Source organism: Nerophis lumbriciformis, linkage group LG34 (genome assembly GCF_033978685.3).
Source record: "Nerophis lumbriciformis linkage group LG34, RoL_Nlum_v2.1, whole genome shotgun sequence".
In the NCBI taxonomy this organism is placed as follows: Eukaryota; Metazoa; Chordata; class Actinopteri; order Syngnathiformes; family Syngnathidae; genus Nerophis; species Nerophis lumbriciformis.
In genome coordinates, this window is record NC_084581.2 from 17,539,439 (window position 1) to 17,560,270 (window position 20,832).

The 20,832-nt window shown below is 40.3% G+C and overlaps 1 protein-coding gene across 3 annotated transcripts in view; it reads left to right on the forward strand.

Annotated features, from left to right (window-relative positions):
* The window catches only part of sgk1 (serum/glucocorticoid regulated kinase 1), an 85,300-nt gene that overhangs the window by 58,158 nt on the left and 6,310 nt on the right, over window positions 1-20,832 (forward strand). Inside the window, exons 1-5 of one of the 3 annotated variants that reach the window (XM_061929771.2) lie at window positions 14,724-14,890; window positions 17,089-17,164; window positions 17,230-17,305; window positions 20,370-20,558; window positions 20,635-20,766. In XM_061929771.2, the coding sequence (XP_061785755.1) occupies window positions 14,863-14,890; window positions 17,089-17,164; window positions 17,230-17,305; window positions 20,370-20,558; window positions 20,635-20,766 (501 nt within the window). In that variant the 5' untranslated portion in view covers window positions 14,724-14,862. Of the gene's footprint in view, window positions 1-14,723; window positions 14,891-16,883; window positions 17,009-17,088; window positions 17,165-17,229; window positions 17,306-20,369; window positions 20,559-20,634; window positions 20,767-20,832 lie in introns of those variants that run through there. The other 2 variants (XM_061929770.2, XM_061929769.2) reach the window with 2 other exon arrangements.

A 20,832-nucleotide genomic window follows, 5' to 3' on the forward strand; every position in this document is an offset into this window, starting at 1 on the left:
GGCAAACTCCGTAGCTTGCTAGCTTGTTTGCGCTGGCTTTCGGAGACTCTTGTTTTGAAAGCGCAGGCGCGATGGAGCGGCACTTTTATTGTGAAGACAGGAACTGTGCAGTCAGTCTTTAGGCTTTTGACAGGATGTACGATTGAAATAAAAAAGGGTCTTTTTTCCTTCACACTTTTGATTGATTGATTGAAACTTTTATTAGTAGATTGCACAGTACAGTATATATTCCGTACAATTGACCACTAAATGGTAACACCCCAATAAGTTTTTCAACTTGTTTAAGTCAGGTCATGTGACCGCCTGGCTCTGTTTGATTGGTCCAACGTCACCAGTGACTGCATCTGATTGGTGGAACGGAGTGAACGTCACCAGTGACTGTATTTGTTGAAACGCAGGCACTATGACAGACCAAAACAAACAAAGCGTGCATTAACAGATCGATAAAAATTAGTAGCGAGTAGCGAGCTGAATGTAGATAAAAGTAGCGGAGTAAAAGTAGCGTTTCTTCTCTATAAATATACTCAAGTAAAAGTAAAAGTATGTTGCATTAAAACTACTCTTAGAAGTACAATTTATCCCAAAAGTTACTCAAGTAGATGTAACGGAGTAAATGTAGCGCGTTACTACCCACCTCTGCAAATAAGGCCCTCCTTACCACACCCCCTCACGCTGGCTTTGCCTTCGTTCTCGCCTCGGCAGCCATGTTTTTGTTTTTTTTGTGCTATGACCGTATGGAGTATGGACAACTTATCTAATTTTTACATGACTTTCCCCACAACACAACATCCCAGATGATATATCCTTGCCGGTGGACACACTGCTCGCTGTACATATCCTATGAAGTCAGACCTACACTGTTTCAATGTCCATTTCTCAGATGATATTATTGTTGATGACTGAAGTGCTGATATCAACCAAACCTAACCCCTCCGCCCCAACCCCCTCCACATTCCACCCCCCGGATTGTAAATAATGTAAATAATTCAATGTATATACTCTGATGATTAACTTGTGTGATAACTGTATTATGCTGATAGTATATATTTGTACCATGAATTAATTAACGTGGACCCCGACTTAAACAAGTTGAAAAACTTATTCGGGTGTTACCATTTAGTGGTCAATTGTACGGAATATGTACTGTACTGTGCAATCTACTAATAAAAGTCTCAATCAATCAATCAATCACAAAGTAAGGAAGCCCGGTCTGAAATTTCTGATACTTTAAGCTGGATAAGGTTGAACTTCTACCGAGTCTTTCTCTCTCCAATGCTAAATCCTGGACATATACTTGTGTATATTGACAGTAACATGTTTTTCTATTCTATACCGTGTTATTACTGTCACTGCGGTTGCTGTGTAAATGTAAACAAACATAGTAAACTATGCTACGAGCTACATTTCAAATGTAATCATGGATTATATTACCATTGCCAAACACAATAGACAAACGAGTAGTTCTTAGTAAAAATCATTCTTTATTTTGCTGGAGGAAGGTGATGCTATTGTCTTACATTAGAAGGCTAAGTTAGCTACACAAAAAATTGAGCTAATATTTCTAACCTATTATTATTACTTGCTGTTTCATTGTCCCCTCCACAGCCATAGATAATAGTCACCGACTCCGCCATTAAAAATAGTTTTACGGAAAATCCAAGGTTTGTGGGTGAAGCAGGACTCTCCTTGGCACACACTCGAAGCCATTTCTTTACAGCTGAAGGCACGTTGCCACAAATCGTAAAAGTTAAAAGTAAGGCACTTTTTACTTCAGATGAGGCTGAAAGTTTGAGTCGTGGCTTGTGATGGTTAAAGCAAACAAACAACAGAGCATTTTCCTTCATTGGGATTCATCGTGGACATGTTGTTGTAGGTTTTACGTCAATTGAAAATGGCTGACTCACGCAATGACGTAAATTTCTACCATATGGCTCCAGCGCCCCCCGCGACCCCAAAGGGAATAAGCGGTAGAAAAATGGATGGATGTGTATGTATGTCAACAACGTCACAAAAGGAGCAAATTCCCAACAGACCGTTTGGAGGAAGAATGAAAGAAAGCAAGATTGTTTTAGAAATATCTTTGCTATGCCTTCATGGTTGGATTTTAAATTTCTGGGACTTATGCAGATCCCAAATACACATAAGCAGGTACCATTAGGTAAGAAAAGTTGATTTTGCATGATAAGGCCCCTTAAGGTAGACTTTTGTTTGTTGTATGACAATGAAGAAATTGGGTTTAAAACGTGTGATAGCCACAGTTTGACCTTGGAACAGATGATTTATTTCTATATCTATTATTTCTTGATTTCCTTTCGAGCCCTGTTGTTAGCTCACCTGTGTCGACCTGCTCCATTCTAAGCTTGAACCAACACACACACCTACACAAGACATGTACACAATTGACAACGTTACATCAGCGACAAACACACCCTACTTGGCGAAGGAAGAACGTCTCGACATGTTTCTCAACAAACACACACAGAAAACGTTAGCCAGGCTCATGGGGCCACTCGGACGAGGGTCCCAGATGGCGCCCCAAGCTCCTTTTCGGTATCACAGCAGTGCACACTGGCGGTCCACGAGGGTTCGAATAAAAGCCAGACTGTGCTCCTGTGAAAAGCCTAGTGTTTTTTTTCAACGTAACGCCAGTCGCCTTCTCGCCACCCAGGCTCATCGGCATTCGTGGCGTGCCAGCTCGGATTCGGCGGGCAAAATATAGCAGCAAATAAACGATGGATTGATGAAAGCGTGGCATATGGAAAAAAGGTTGTTAACACTACCACGCTATTATCCGCTAACTGGCCTCGCCTCGCCAGCCTTCCTGTGCTCGCACCAAGCGGCTTCCCAGAGTGTGTGTGAGTCACTTGGCATTCATAGTATTACCACTAGTGCCTTACATAATGCACTTGTCTCCCTCTCTCTTTCTCTCACACACACACACACACACACACACACACAGAGCAAATAAGTACGCACTTTGTAGAAGCATCCAATTGGGAAAACAAACTTCTACCTTCTTTTCCTGTTCTTCCCATCATATCATGTTATCAAATGGTTTCATTTGCCGAGCGCCACGTTTGTGTTCGCCTGTGCGTCTATTTCTTATTTTAGCATTCCTGCAATAAAGATGACGTGACATGACAGGATGGTACTGTTTGTTGTTTTAAAGCAGGGGGTTGTAGTGTGACACAAATGGCAGAAGACTAAAAAACAAAACGTGACAAATTTGTGGTTTTGTCCTGTTTGTTAGTTTACTTTCTGGTTCATGACACAAGATAGAATTAGGGGTGTAACGATTGATCGACATATTGATTGATCGATTTATGCTTCTAAGATCCAACGAAATCGATCTGTGCTCGGCGAGTTGGCCTTCCCAAATATACAGTACAGGCCAAAAGTTTGGACACACCTTAATCTCATTCAATGCGTTTTCTTTATTTTCATGACTATTTACATTGTAGATTGTCACTGAAGGCATCAAAACTATACATGAACACATGTGGAGTTATGAAGCAGCTAGCACGTCAAAGATGACGCGCTAGCTGTCCAAAGTGGGGACCCAGGGTGGACCACTCATCTGTGCATCAGTTGGGGACTTCTCTGTGCTGCTGACCTGTCTCCACTCAACATGATCTCCTGCTGGCCCCACTATGGTCTGGACTCTTCCACTATTATGTTAGATCTACTATGGACAGGACTCTCACAATATTATGTTAAATCCACTATGGACTGGACTCTCACACTATTATGTTAGATCCACTATGGACTGGACTCTCACAATATTATGTTAGATCCACTATGGACTGGACTCTCACACTATTATGTTAGATCCACTATGGACTGGACTCTCACAATATTATGTTAGATCCACTATGGACTGGACTCTCACACTATTATGTTAGATCCACTATGGACTGGACTCTCACAATATTATGTTAGATCCACTATGGACTGGACTCTCACACTATAATGATAGATCCACTATGGACTGGACTCTCACAATATTATGTTAAATCCACTATGGACTGGACTCTCACACTATTATGTTAGATCTACTACGGACAGGACTCACACAATATTATGTTAGATCCACTATGGACTGGACTCTCCCACTATTATGTGAGATATACTACAGACATGACTCTCACAATATTATGTTAGATCCACTATGGACTGGACTCTCACACTATTATGTTAGATCCACTATGGACTGGACTCTCACAATATTATGTTAGATCCACTATGGACTGGACTCTCACACTATTATGATAGATCCACTATGGACTGGACTCTCACAATATTATGTTAGATCCACTATGGACTGGACTCTCACACTATTTTGTTAGATCCACTATGGACTGGACTCACACAATATTATGTTAGCAGTGACGTGCAGTCACTAGAGGCAGGTGAGGCAGGGCCTCACCTGCCATCATGGAAAGAAAAAAAATGTAAAAAGAAAAAAAAAAATTAAATTGTTATATGTATCCAGTGATTATACTATAAAGTTATTTTCCATTTAACTTCACCAGTTTTAGATTATTTTTTATTCAAAATCACTGAATTTTCACATTAGCCGTTCAAATACTGAGAAGAGACGGTGCGGTGAACAGCAGCCAGTTGAGGCACGTCACTCAGTGCCGCAACATGGATTGCGCAATGACTCGGCTAACTGCTGGCCTGCTGTGCAGTGAGACTGTATTGCTATATGAACTATACTATACATTTCCATGGTTTAGTTAGCTGAGGTATATAATGTACAGTGTATTTTGTCAACAACTGTATGTGTGTAAAGTATTTCTTGTGCTGAGCGATCATAAAACGGCTGCAAAAGACGCACTGGCTGAGGCTCGCCTCCTGCACCCCCGCCGTAGAATTGTTATGTCAACTAAAGCCCACACTTAAACTTTCCACGTGCAAGATTGAATCTATTTCAAAAAATTATTTCATAAGAAGCCAAAAAGTGCAAAAACAATAATGTTGGTGTTGGAGGAGTTGTGAATGACTGCAGGGACACAACATTAGATACACCTGCAGACTGCAGGTGTACCTAATTCACAACTCCTCCAACACGAACATTATTGTTTTTGCACTTTTTGGCTTCTTATTAAATAACTTTTGTAACCTATTTTCATGGGCTTTCCTCTTTGTGATGTTAAGTTCCTGTTATGCGCTGTTATACAGTATATGCCTTGAGCTCTTATTTTGAAGGCGCTAAGAGCGGAAGTGATGTCACGTTGCGGAGGTTTTTGAAAGAAGGTAAATAAAGTGGTCCTCGTGTAAACTGGAGCCTCCGTGTTTGTTATTTTGTAGTTTCATACAGTATAGGCGACATTTATAAACCCTTGGTTACACTTTTTTAAATAGATTCAATCTTGCATGTGGAAAGTTCAAGTGAGGCCTTTAGTTGCGGCGCATGGACTTAATTTCTAAGTAAAGGTAAGACCATAATAACGTTTTTTTTATTAAATGTGCTTTTTTGTGTGCTACAGTTTTTATGTGTAAAGTTAAAGTTAAGTTAAAGTACCAATGATTGTCACACACACACTAGGTGTAATGAAATTTGTCCTCTGCATTTGACCCATCCCCTGGTTCACCGCCTGGGAGGTGAGGGGAGCAGTGGGCAGCAGCGGCGCCGCGCCTGGGGAATCATTTTTGGTGATTTAACCCCCAATTCCAACCCTTGATGCTGAGTGCCAAGCAGGGAAGAATGCTGGTATGAGCTTTTAAACATAACCCATTAACTGCTGCCAATCAAATGGTGAATAAGATACTCTTTAGGGTTCATATGTTTGTAAATCTGACTGTGATGAAGTCAGTGCCTCACCAGCCATCAACCTCACCGCACGTCACTGTATGTTAGATCCACTATGGACTGGACTCTCGCACTATTATGTTAGATCCACTACGGACAGGACTCTCACACTATTATGCTAGATGCACTATGGACTGGACTCTCACACTATTATGTTAGATCCACTATGGACTGGACTCTCACTATTATGTTAGATCCACTATGGTCTGGACTCTCACAATATTATGTTAGATCCACTATGGACTGGACTCTCACACTATTATGTTAGATCCACTATGGACTGGACTCTCACACTATTATGTTAGATCCACTATGGACTGGACTCTCACTATTATGTTAGATCCACTATGGTCTGGACTCTCACAATATTATGTTAGATCCACTATGGACTGGACTCTCACACTATTATGTTAGATCCACTATGGACTGGACTCTCACACTATTATGTTAGATCCACTATGGACTGGACTCTCACTATTATGTTAGATCCACTATGGTCTGGACTCTCACAATATTATGTTAGATCCACTATGGACTGGACTCTCACAATATTATGTTAGATCCACTATGGACTGGAATCTCACAATATTATGTTAGATCCACTATGGACTGGACTCTCACACTATATGTTAGATCTACTATGGACTGGACTCTCACACTATTATGTTAGATCCACTATGGACTGAACTCTCACAATATTATGTTAGATCCACTATGGACTGGAATCTCGCAATATTATGTTAGATCCACTATGGACTGGACTCTCACACTATTATGTTAGATCCACTATGGACTGGACTCTCACACTAGTATGTTAGATCCACTATGGACTGGACTCTCACAATATTATGTTAGATCCACTATGGACTGGAATCTCTCAATATTATGTTAGATCCACTATGGACTGGACTCTCACAATATTATGTTAGATCCACTACGGACCGGACTCTCACAATATTATGTTAGATCCACCATGGACTGGACTCTCACACTATTATGTTAGATCCACTACGGACATGACTCTCACACTATTATGTTAGATCCACTATGGACTGGACTCTCACTATTATGTTAGATCCACTATGGACTGCACTCTCACAATATTATGTTAGATCCACTATGGACTGGACTCTCGCACTATTATGTTAGATCCACTACGGACAGGACTCTCACAATATTATGTTAGATCCACTATGGACTGGACTCTCACACTATTATGTTAGATCCACTATGGACTGGACTCTCACACTATTATGTTAGATCCACTATGGACTGGACTCTCACTATTATGTTAGATCCACTATGGTCTGGACTCTCACAATATTATGTTAGATCCACTATGGACTGGACTCTCACACTATTATGTTAGATCCACTATGGACTGGACTCTCACACTATTATGTTAGATCCACTATGGACTGGACTCTCACTATTATGTTAGATCCACTATGGTCTGGACTCTCACAATATTATGTTAGATCCACTATGGACTGGACTCTCACAATATTATGTTAGATCCACTATGGACTGGACTCTCACAATATTATGTTAGATCCACTATGGACTGGACTCTCACACTATATGTTAGATCTACTATGGACTGGACTCTCACACTATTATGTTAGATCCACTATGGACTGAACTCTCACAATATTATGTTAGATCCACTATGGACTGGAATCTCGCAATATTATGTTAGATCCACTATGGACTGGACTCTCACACTATTATGTTAGATCCACTATGGACTGGACTCTCACACTAGTATGTTAGATCCACTATGGACTGGACTCTCACAATATTATGTTAGATCCACTATGGACTGGAATCTCTCAATATTATGTTAGATCCACTATGGACTGGACTCTCACAATATTATGTTAGATCCACTACGGACAGGACTCTCACAATATTATGTTAGATCCACCATGGACTGGACTCTCACACTATTATGTTAGATCCACTACGGACATGACTCTCACACTATTATGTTAGATCCACTATGGACTGGACTCTCACTATTATGTTAGATCCACTATGGACTGCACTCTCACAATATTATGTTAGATCCACTATGGACTGGACTCTCACACTATTTTGTTAGATCCACTATGGACTGGACTCACACAATATTATGTTAGATCCACTATGGACTGGAGTCTCACAATATTATGTTAGATCCACTATGGACTGAACTCTCACACTATTATGTTAGATCCACTATGGACTGGACTCTCACCATATTATGTTAGATCCACTATGGACTGGACTCTCACTATTATGTTAGATCCACTATGGACTGGTCTCCGACAATATTATGTTAGATCCACTCTGGACTGGACTCTAACACTATTATGTGAGATCCACTATGGACTGGACTCTCACAATATTATGCTCGATCCACTCGACGTCCATTGCACTGGTCGCCCAGGGGGTGGGGGGTTCCCCACATCTGTGGTCCCCTCTAAGGTTTCTCATTGTCATCCCATTGGGTTGAGTTTTTCTTTCCCTGATGTGGGATTTGAGCCGAGGATGTCGTTGTGGCTTGTGCAGCCCTTTGAGACACTCGTAATTTAGGGCTATATAAGTAAACTTTGATTGATGATTGATTGATTGATGTACTTAACAAAGTAAGGTGCAATAACTAAAAACATGTTATATATTCTAGTTTCTTCAAAATAGCCACCCTTTGCTCTGATTACTGTTTTGCACACTCTTGGCATTCTCTTGATGAGCTTCAAGAGGTAGTCACCTGAAAGGGTTTTCACTTCACAGGTGTGCTTGAAGCTCATCACAACAAGGGCAGGTCTTGTCGTGAATTTAGTTTTTGTGATGCTCTGCAATAATAATTAATAAAAGTGTTTTCAAGACAACTCAAAGGTGTGTTGTCCGCAATACTTTATATTTTAGTTGTATTCTATTTTACTGTAATTCTAGTCGACTAAAACGTTGAGGAATCTTGTCAACTATAACTAAATTATTTTGTCGACTTAAACTAAATTATTTTGGTGACTAAAACTAAAGTACATTTTCGTCAGAAGACTAAAACTAAATCAAAAACAGCTGTCAAAATGAAAACAGGCCAACATACAACAACAAGCCAAAACCATAGATGCATGGTTAGCAAAGGAAGGCTAACTCTTCAATGTTCAATCTCTGGAAAATATGATAGAGGAACTTCAACTTTAGCGGCAAGACTTGGGGAGGAGGAAGGGCTGCCCTCGTTCAACAAGCATGGCGCACAGACAGTAAGAGGATTTCAAACTCCTGCTGTGAAATTGTGGAATATCTGACTTTGAAGTTAAGTCAGATAAGTTAAGTTATTGTGAGTGTGGTGTACACCCCTCCGCTAAAGAGGAGAAATACATGACATGAACAATGGGCATGAAAATACATGCCCGATTGCTGCTCTAATTATCTTGAGTGATTTTAAACGACTGTAATCTGCGGTGATTTCCTTACCAGAAACAACAAACTTCACCTGCCGTGTCCATTATCCAGTATTTGCTTAACTGTCACATTGCTTGTATGTCCATCCATCCATCCATCTTCTTCCGCTTATCCGAGGTCGGGTCGCGGGGGCAGCAGCCTAAGCAGGGAAGCCCAGACTTCCCTCTCCCCAGCCACTTCGTCCAGCTCCTCCCGGGGGATCCCGAGGCGTTCCCAGGCCAGCCGGGAGACATAGTCTTCCCAACGTGTCCTGGGTCTTCCTCGTGGCCTCCTACCGGTCGGACATGCCCTAAACACCTCCTTAGGGAGGCGCTCGGGTGGCATCCTGACCAGATGCCCGAACCACCTCATCTGGCTCCTCTCGATGCGGAGGAGCAGCGGCTTTACTTTGAGCTCCCCCCGGATGGCAGAGCTTCTCACCCTATCTCTAAGGGAGAGCCCCGCCACCCGGCGGAGGAAACTCATTTCGGCCGCTTGTACCCGTGATCTTGTCCTTTCGGTCATAACCCAAAGCTCATGACCATAGGTGAGGATGGGAACGTAGATCGACCGGTAAATTGAGAGCTTTGCCTTCCGGCTCAGCTCCTTCTTCACCACAATGGATCGATACAGCGTCCGCATTACTGAAGACGCCGCACCGATCCGCCTGTCGATCTCACGATCCACTCTTCCCTCACTCGTGAACAAGACTCCGAGGTACTTGAACTCCTCCACTTGGGGCAAGATCTCCTCCCCAACCCGGAGATGGCACTCCACCCTTTTCCGGGCGAGAACCATGGACTCGGACTGTGAGGTGCTGATTCTCATCCCAGTCGCTTCACACTCAGCTGCGAACCGATCCATTGCTTGTATGTGTTTGCTAAAAAGTTACTAAAGTGATTTGAACTTACTAAACTGTATCAACTGCAAATTCTGAATCAAATATACACCCCTAAATAGAAGAGTATTAATTTTATACAATTACATTTTTAACATTTTCAAAAAATATATATATTTTTTTTTTCAGGGTATTACATAATAAATCGCCAATATTTTTCCACAATTTCAACTGTCTTTCACTGCTAATGATAATTTGTCATGTTTTTTTTTTAATGTATTACATTTACACATTGTATAAGCCAAACATCCTACAAAACCCAAAACCAGTGAAGTTGGCACGTTGAGTAATTCGTAAATAAAAACAGAATACAATGATTTGCAAATCCTTTTCAACTTATATTCAATTGAATAGACTGCAAAGACAAGATATTTAACGTTCCAACTGAGAAACTGATTTTTTCTTTTTAAATAATCATTAACTTAGAATTTAATGGCAGCAGCACATTGCAAAAATGGGCATTTTTACCACTCTGTTACATGGCCTTTCCTTTTAACAACACTCAGTAAACATTTGGGAACTGAGTAGACCAATTTTTGAAGTTTTTCAGGTGGAATTATTTCCCATTCTTGCTTGATGTACAGCTTAAGTTGTTCAACAGTCCGGGGGTCTCCGTTGTGGTATTTTAGGCTTCATATTGCGCCACACATTTTCAATGGGAGACAGGTCTGGACTACAGGCAGCCAGTCTAGTACCCGCACTCTTTTACTAAGAAGCCACGCTTTTGTAACACGTGGCTTGGCATTGTCTTGCTGAAATAAGCAGGGGCGTCCATGAAAAAGACATTGCTTGGATGGCAACATATGTTGCTCCAAAACCTGTATGTACCTTTCAGCGTTAATGGTGCCTTCACAGATGTGTAACCCCATACAGTATATGTATATTTACACTATCGACAATTATATATATATATATATATATATATATATATATATATACATATAGAAAAGGAAAAAGTTACATTTGTGTTTTATGATGAAATCAACACTGTGACATACAGTAACAGTTGGTCCTGACTTGCGACTGAATAGCTGCACTTATTCAACCTTTGACCCGAGCCAGTTTTTGACCAATGTGTGTCAGATACCATTCAAACACAATCAAATTCTTGTTTTGCTGGAGACAACTGCAGTTTGAAACTCGTGGGCAGCAGAGCATTGACGAGGAGCCTCAATGGAGGTAGTGAGGACACGCTCTACATCCTAGTGGTCCCTTTGTAGGAGGGACAACAACCCCTCCAGTCAGTAGGACGGACCACCACAATGGTACACATTGTCCTACAACCGACTCCTTTGCCTTTGCACTGCAGTTTTTGTCCTGTACTTTTTCGATGAATGTCAACCCGCTGAGGTTTCCCAATCCAGGTTACTGTTTAATTCCCAGGCCTGGTAGGACGCAATGGAAAAATACGTCTCTTTGCGAAGGCGAAACACTGTTTGCACAAGGAGGCGTGCACGCAGGCTGAGTGTGCCTCACATGAGGGCTCCACATTTTACAAATGTCACAATAACATAGATATTATTTTGAATAATTGGTTGATTTAGAGGTGTGTCTGTATATACCAGGGTTAGGGAACCTATGGCTCTCGAGCCAGATGTGGCTCTTTTGATGACCGCATCTGGCTCTCAGATAAATATTAGCTGACATTACTTAACACGATAAATAATGAATAATTCCGCTTGTAATCACAGTGTTAAAAATAACATTCAAAATACAAAACATTCTCATGCATTTTAATCCATCCGTTTCCTACCGCACCTGTTCAAGAAGTTGCATTAATGATAAGAAGTATTTTATCTATTATTGGTTAGCTTCAGAATAACAATGTTATTAAATATAAGAGTAAGAGACTTATTATACTCTAAAAATGTTGGTCTTACTTAAAAATGCACGCTTTTAGTTGTATTCAGTGTTAAAAAATAATATATGGCTCTCACGGAAAAATACATTTTTAAAATGTTTGGGTTTCATGGCTCTCAGCCAAAAAGTTTCCCGACCCCTGGTATATACTTTAACACATTCAGGTTTGGCTCCTTATTCTAGGATTTTCAGAGTTATATGCTCAAGTTTTGGACTCCGCCAAGGATGCCCTTTGTCACCGATTCTGTTCATAACTTTTATGGACAGAATTTCTAGGCGCAGTCAAGGCGTTGAGGTGATCTGGTTTGGTGGCTGCAGGATTAGGTCTCTGCTTTTTGCAGATGATGTGGTCCTGATGGCTTCATCTGGCCAGGATCTTCAGCTCTCACTGGATCGGTTCGCAGCCGAGTGTGAAGCGACTGGGATGAGAATCAGCACCTCCAAGTCCGAGTCCATGGTTCTCGCCCGGAAAAGGGTGGAGTGCCATCTCCGGGTTGGGGAGGAGATCTTGCCCCAAGTGGAGGAGTTCAAGTACCTCGGAGTCTTGTTCACGAGTGGGGGAAGAGTGGATCGTGAGATCGACAGGCGGATCGGTGCGGCGTCTTCAGTAATGCGGACGCTGTATCGATCCGTTGTGGTGAAGAAGGAGCTGAGCCGGAAGGCAAAGCTCTCAATTTACCGGTCGATCTACGTTCCCATCCTCACCTATGGTCATGAGCTTTGGGTTATGACCGAAAGGACAAGATCACGGGTACAAGCGGCTGAAATGAGTTTCCTCCGCCGGGTGGCGGGGCTCTCCCTTAGAGATAGGGTGAGAAGCTCTGCCATCCGGGAGGAGCTCAAAGTAAAGCCGCTGCTCCTCCACATCGAGAGGAGCCAGATGAGATGGTTCGGGCATCTGGTCAGGATGCCACCCGAACGCCTCCCTAGGGAGGTGTTTAGGGCACGTCCCACCGGTAGGAGGCCGCGGGGAAGACCCAGGACACGTTGGGAAGACTATGTCTCCCGGCTGGCCTGGGAACGCCTCGGGGTCCCACAGGAAGAGCTGGACGAAGTGGCTGGGGAGAGGGAAGTCTGGGCTTCCCTGCTTAAGCTGCTGCCCCCGCGACCCGACCTCGGATAAGTGGAAGAAGATGGATGGATGGATGGATGGATATGCTCAAGTTTGTAGTTTTTATTATGTAGTAGAAACACAGTTAAACCTAATGGCTATAGCTCATTAAAATACACACAATTATGAAATACTTATCAATATTTTTTGCATTAGATTTTAATATTATTAAGTCAATACAAATATTTGAAACAAGGTGTTTTTAGCAGTTGTAACTTAGACTTAGACTTAGACTTAGACTAGCGACTGCACGACACCAAGGCCGTGGAACAGAGACACGCGGCAGGCTTACACACACACATGCATTCACAAAAATTATACGCCACACACACATACCCCACCCCCCATCCAACGCCCTTGATGCGAATCCCTTAGGGGTGATGGACGGCTGGGCAGCGCCTGAAGAGCTGCAGCCTTCCACCGTGGCCCCCACTCCCTCGCCTCTGTTGCTAGATATCTCGAGATATATGTTGTGTATATGTGCTTTGCTATGGAGGTTTTTTCCCACTCTAGATCTGGGCCCCCTTAGGAGCTCAGTCTAGATTGTATTTTTTTACTCATCCTTCCCATCTTTTACGGGGGCGCCTTGTGGCGACCCATCAGAGTTCCTGTTCTGAAACCCTGTACACTGTTTGTTTGTCTAATCTCGAAGGGGTTTGTGCTGAAAACAAAGTTTCGTTGTACTTGTGCAATGACAATAAAGACCTACCTACCTACTACCTACCGACTTAGACAAACGTTATTGATCCACAAGGGAAATTGTTCCATAAGTGATTAAAAAAGAGCAAGAAAAGTTGAGAATACCAAAAATTAAGTAAAATGGAAGAAGTCAAAGGAGCTACTGTGATGTGCTGCCAATCTACTGTATACTTTATTTAAACATAGAAATACTGTACTAAATAAATTACAATATATTTGAACTGTATTATAGTTGTTTAAAAGTGTTTTCCTTATCCTGTCTTGAGTTTCTATTTAGATCTCTTTTTGGAACCCACAAATCATTCAATACTAGACATTTTAGAAATATTTACCATTATTATATTTGGGGGGCTCCAGCACACCCCGCGACCCCGAACAGGACAAGCGGTAGAAATGGATGGATAAAATAGAATAGAATAGAAAGTACTTAATTGATCCCTGGGGGAAATTCAGCACCACAGTTCGCTCACAATAAACAATAAACACTTAGGTATGTTTCACTTGTGAATAATATAAATACAGTCTATTATACAGAATTATTCACATGTGAACAGTCTACAGATGGATGTGACAATGTCTGTTTTTGATTGATTAATTGAAACTTTTATTAGTAGATTGCACAGTATAGTACATATTCCTTACAATTGCCTGAATACGTTTTTCAACCTGTTTAAGTCGGGGTCCACGTTAATCAATTCATGTTGTGTTATGAATCATCATCGTATGGCTATATAGATGTGATGGCCATCCATACTGCATTTTGGTGATGGGGGAAACCCTGCTTTAACCGCGTCCAACGTCGCTGAGCCAAACTCTGACTTTCTGTGGCGTGCTTGAATGCACCGCGCGGGTCATGCTTGCGAATGGAAGGAAACAAGAAGGCGGACTGTCTCCGCCTTCCCCTTCAGCGAAAGGGTCTGGAAGGAAGAAGAAAAAAAATCCTTCAGACGAACTTCTCCTGGCTGAGGAATGCTGTTTACTGTGATTATTAGCCCGATCTGACATCCAGCTCGCCGTCACCCACCAGCCTCGGACATTAAAGCATCCCATATGAAAGACAAAACTACGACTTTGACGTGTGAGTACATTGAACGCAACACCGTTTATTTTGACAAGACTGTCCTGCTTAAGGGGGAATAGTTCAGCCTTTAGCCCAAGTAGGATGTACAGTGTCATGTACAGTGTGTCCACGCAACATGTATGTATAGACAGCATTACATAAGGAGGACACTCTTATCTTGAGGGGGTCTTTCATTCCCCTCACACATCTGTGACCTTATTTGCTCAAATATCATGTTGTGGGTGCGGACTATAGGACATAAGTAGTTCTGCAAAGTTTTGTAGCAAAGTTAGTCATTTTTGAATGAACAATTTGTCTTGCAATGACAAATTTCTTTATGATGTTATGCTTTTTTATTCCTACCCATTGATAGTTTAATGGGTTGAACACAACGAGCGTGTGCGTGTCCACTGTAGATTAGCAGGTTTACATAATAATAACCCTGAAGTCGTATGTTGTTTGTGGTATTGTGAGTTTAGCTAGTGTGCCTCAAACTTGCCACTTTCTGCTTCTCCCCCTTGAACTTGAACGAGTATTTCCCTCCCTCTGTACTTTTCCACGACCAGCCGCTTTTTCCTGGCCTCCTACCCCCCCCCTCTTGGCGTTATACTCTCCCACTTTTTTTAGAGCATTAAAGGCGTCATTCCGGCCCGTTATAATGAATGGAGTTTTTTATTTCATAAACTCATTTCATTTTTTTTTTTTTTTTTTTTAGGCAATGACATAAAAAAAGTACAAGGTAGACAACACGTACTAATATAAATTAATATAATGCAAAAAGTAATGTACAGTATGTAAGCATGATGATCCAGTTTTTCCTGAAAGGGAGTGAGAAGAAGATAACTTATTTTATTCCCACCTCCAGTTCTCCATTCAGTGATTAATACATTGAGCTTCACTGTTACTTTGTTTAAGGATTATAATACAAATGTTGTATCATCCCAGGTAACACGCGAACGTTATGAGAACGTTAGGAGAACGTAGTGGCATTGTTATGGGAACGTTAGTTTGTAACGTTCAAAGAACGTTAGGTTGTGGAGTTCTTGCTTGGCTAGCAGAACGTTAGCCAAGAACGTTAGCCAAGAACGTTTAGGGAACTGTTTAGGAACATGCTATTTTCGTCTGTTTTTGCTCTATATTGTCCGGACTAACACTCAAACACAAAATTCAACAATAATTCTTTATTAGTGATAATTATAATACAATAGAAATGGAATGCAGTGGTATTTAGGTCTGTTTTTGTGCTATATTGTCAGGACTATAACAAACAGAAAATTCAACAATAATTCTTTATTAGTGATAATTATAATACAATAGAAATGGAATGCAGTGGTATTTACGTCTGTTTTTGTGCTATCTATCTTGTCAGGACTGAAACTATGGTGGCATTACCACACGTAATAATAATTATTACACTGTAACAATAATTTGTATCAACATTGTAGGAATACCCACAATGGTAATAGACACCATAGCAATACTGGTGAAGAAACATTGAGCACTCCATTCATATTTCATGTAGTTCTTGCACAAGTTATAAAAACATACTTAAATGAACATTTTTGTATTTTTGCTCAGCCAATGCACTGGAATTTCCCGCATTTCTCCCGCATCCTTAAACACCAAAAACGTCCATAAATAATAAGCGAGCACTATTATGTAAGACATATTTTACATTCCACAAATATATGTGTTTGGCTGTGGCCACCATAGGGAGCTAGTGTGACACATCTGGATATAATTAGCGACTTTTTTTTTCGTCTTGGAAATATTATTATTAAAAGTCAGGTGAAGTTGACAGACTGCGTATTCTCCTTGCGCAAAAAAGTGTGCAAATAATACAAGAAAAAAAACCAACAACTTCCGTTCTGTTTTGAGGCGAGCAACACTGTCGGGGTGCATCGCGCCGCGGCCTCTAATTGGCCAAGAGGAAATCGCTCCGTCCAATCAGATGAAGGCTTGTCACGCCCACCCGAAAGCCCCGCCTCCTTTAGCATAAAACGCAAAAACCAAAGGATGTAGTAGTCACTTTTTCTTTTTTGGGACAATTCCTCGCCGACATGACGATCCAAACAGACACGACACGGCCCGGCATGACTTACTCCAAGTCCAAAGGGCTGGTGGCTTTAGTTTCTGGTACGGAAAAGGGAGCGTATTTACCGGAAGTTTCCTCTTCTTTGGACTGCTGTTAAGAAGTCGACTTTTCTGTGTTTCAGCGTTCATGAAACAGAGGAAGATGGGATTGAACGACTTCATCCAGAGGCTCGCTACTAACTCATACGCCTGCAAACAGTAAGTACTTTGTGACTTTGGCAGCACAAATATGTTCTCTTACATATTTGTTCTGCTCCGCTTAGTCCTGAAGTGCAGTCCATCCTCAACCTGAGTCCCCCACAGGATGCTGAGCTGATGAACGCCAACCCTTCTCCTCCTGTGAGTCTGCTTTCATTGTTGACATGTAGCATACACATGGACATCATGGCTTGCACAAAGTCAACAGTTAGAGTATTTAGGGCACAGGTGTCAAACTCAAGGCCCCGGGGGCCAGATGTGGCCCGCAAACACCTGGAACTACGTGTCAATATTAATATTTTCTCACTAAATGTAATGTCATTTTTTTCATAAAAAAATGTATGTACTGCTTGAAATGGCAGACCTTTTTTTAAACTTTAATAGTATCCAATATTGCAACAGATATTACAGTATATTATCATACTGTCCAAACATTTTTTTTGTCTAAATAAAAATAAATATTTAAATATCTGCCTGACTTTATGATTTTACAGCAAACTACCCATCAAATTAATAGAAATGACATACAATTTTACAGTGTTCTTTGGAATAGAATAGAGTTTTGTTGTCATTATTACAGTGAACAGGTTCAATAATATAGTAATATAAACAGTAAAAAAAGATTTAAAAAAAAATAGATATATATCTATATATATATATGTATATATCCACATACATGCATATGTATATATATATATATATACATATACATATATATATATATATACACATTAGAGATGTCCGATAAATGCGTTAAAATGTAATATCGGAAATTATCGGTATCGTTTTTTTTATTATCGGTATCGTTTTTTTTTTGGTTTTTTTTTATTAAATCAACATAAAAAACACAAGATACACTTACAATTAGTGCACCAACCCAAAAAACCTCCCTCCCCCATTTGCACTCATTCACACAAAAGGGTTGTTTCTTTCTGTTATTAATATTCTGGTTCCTACATTATATATCAATATATATCAATACAGTCTGCAAGGGATACAGTCCGTAAGCACACATGATTGTGTGTGCTGCTGGTCCACTAATAGTACTAACCTTTAACAGTTAATTGTACTAATTTTCATAAATTACTAGTTTCTATGTAACTGTTTTTATATTGTTTTACTTTCTTTTTTTATTCAAGAAAATGTTTTAAATTTATTTTTATTATTTTTTTTTTTTTAAAGTACCTTATCTTCACTATACCTGGTTGACCAAATTAGACATAATAATGTGTTAATTCCACGACTGCATATATCGGTTGATATCGGTATCGGTTGATATCGGTATAGGTAATTAATGAGTTGGACAATATCGGAATATCGGATATCGCCAAAAAGCCATTATCGGACATCCCTAATATATATTTAAAGGTGACAGGTTATTGCACATTATTCTGTTTCACAGTCCAGTATTATTGCACTTATCAAGAGGCCATTTGGGATATATTGCACAGTCCAACGTTATTGCACATTATGCTCCAAAAAAATAAAAGACATAACACATGAGGACGTGACGGACACATTGTGCTCACTCAGGGCCTGTTTAATGCCACTATGGCTCTTGGGTAAAAACTGTTTTTTAGTGTACAGCATATTAGCATATTACAGTCTTTACAGCATATTACTGTAAATTGTAAAAAAAAAAAAAAACTACCAGTTTTTTGCGTTAAAATTCTGTTGACTGAACTGCCAGTTTTTGACTGTAAAATCTACGGTTGTTGTTGTTTAACGGTGTATTACTGTAAATGGAAAGACGGTACATTTGTTTTTACGGTAGAAAAACTGGCAGCTAAATTGCCAGAATAAAAATTTAAAAAAAAGAACTTGTACTGTTTTTCCATGAACAATATAATATTGTAAAAATATATATATATTTTACATTTAATAGTAAAATTCTGGCAACTAAGCTCCCAGCTTTTTCCGTAAAAAACCCCCCAAAAAACAGTGGAATTTGTTTTTCCATTTACCGTAAAATGTTATTTTAAAAAAACCCAATAAAAACGCTATATTTTACAGTAAAAATTTGTAAATGTTAAGTTTTTACTGTAAAATCGACAGTCTACTTAAAACAATTTATTATAAAATGTATATGAAATCCAGAGGCAAATTACAAGCAGCCATGTGGCCCTCAATGAAAACCAGTTTGACATCCCTGATTTAGAGAAAAAGTACACCATAAATATAATTCACTTCCCTATTTCCAAGTGAATACATTAGGTTGCATTTTTGCTCACCTTTGCAACCTCAACGGATGTTTTAGTGATAACCTGGTTCAAAATATTGTTTCTATAGAATTATTGTGCAATTCTGCACAGTAAAATTACATTAGTTAGTAACTCAATGTACACAATACATAAAAGAACGAGTGTTGGAAAAGTAAAAATAAATGTTATTCTATTTTAATAAAAAGAGACAATAACATTGTATGTTTTATGAAAAAACAATTGTTGAACTGTATTTGTTCCACAGTTGCCTAAGGCATTTAATTTAAGGGTTTGCACTGTTAGCTAAGACAAAGAAGTGGTTCTGCCGGTTTTTGCGTAATTCTAACCAGAAAAGGCAATAACATTACATCATGAAGGGGAAAAAAAGGATGTATAGGATCAGTTAAAATGTTTTTTTTTAATTTTAATAAAAAAATATTTTTTTTTTTTAGTTTTAATGTAAAAATAATATATTATTTATGGCAAACTAATGAAGTACAAAACTTTAGTTTTTTAACAAAATATTCTAAATGTCAGATATTTACTTAAAAAATTGTGAAAGTAGTGCTTTTTGCACAGTATGAAAAATGATTGTGGAAATTCACTTAAAGAGGCGTTGCTAATATTTTGAGTTAATAATGGAAAAGTTCAAATCAATGTCTGCAGTGTACTTTAATAAAGTTAAAGTACCACTGATAGTCTCTCACACACACACCAGGTGTGATGAAATTATCCTCAGCATTTGACCCATCCCCATGCTCACCTCCTGGGAGGTGAGGGGAGCAGTGAGCAGCAGCGCTCGGGGAATCATTTGGTGATTTAACCCCCATTTCCAACTCTTGATGCTGAGTGCCAAGCAGGGAGGCAATGGCTCCCATTTTTATAGTCTTTGGTATGACTGGTATGACTTAATAATGACAGTAATAAAGATTGGGGATGTGTACCTAATCAAATGTCCTCTAGTATTGTGAACTTCTCTAAATTCTGCGCCCTGGTTTCCACAGCCCAGCCCGACCCAGCAGATCAACTTGGGCCCTTCATCTAACCCCTCGGCCAAACCCTGCGACTTCCACTTCCTCAAGGTCATTGGCAAGGGCAGCTTCGGCAAGGTGCTGCTCGCTCGCCATCGCGCCGACGACCAGTTTTACGCTGTCAAGGTCCTGCAGAAAAAGGCCATCCTCAAGAAGAAGGAGGTATAAGCGAGCACCGATGTTTGTTTTAAAAGACAAGTCTGGCCTCCCCTTCCTGACCTCTGACCATTTGCCCCAGGAGAAGCACATCATGTCGGAGAGGAATGTGCTGCTGAAGAATGTCAAGCATCCTTTCTTGGTGGGGCTGCACTACTCCTTCCAGACGGCCGACAAGCTCTACTTCATCCTGGACTACATCAACGGAGGCGAGGTGAGTCCAGGAGAAACGCCACATCCGACCTCTGCAGGGGAAGGTCAGGAAGTGGTGGGCGGGGTC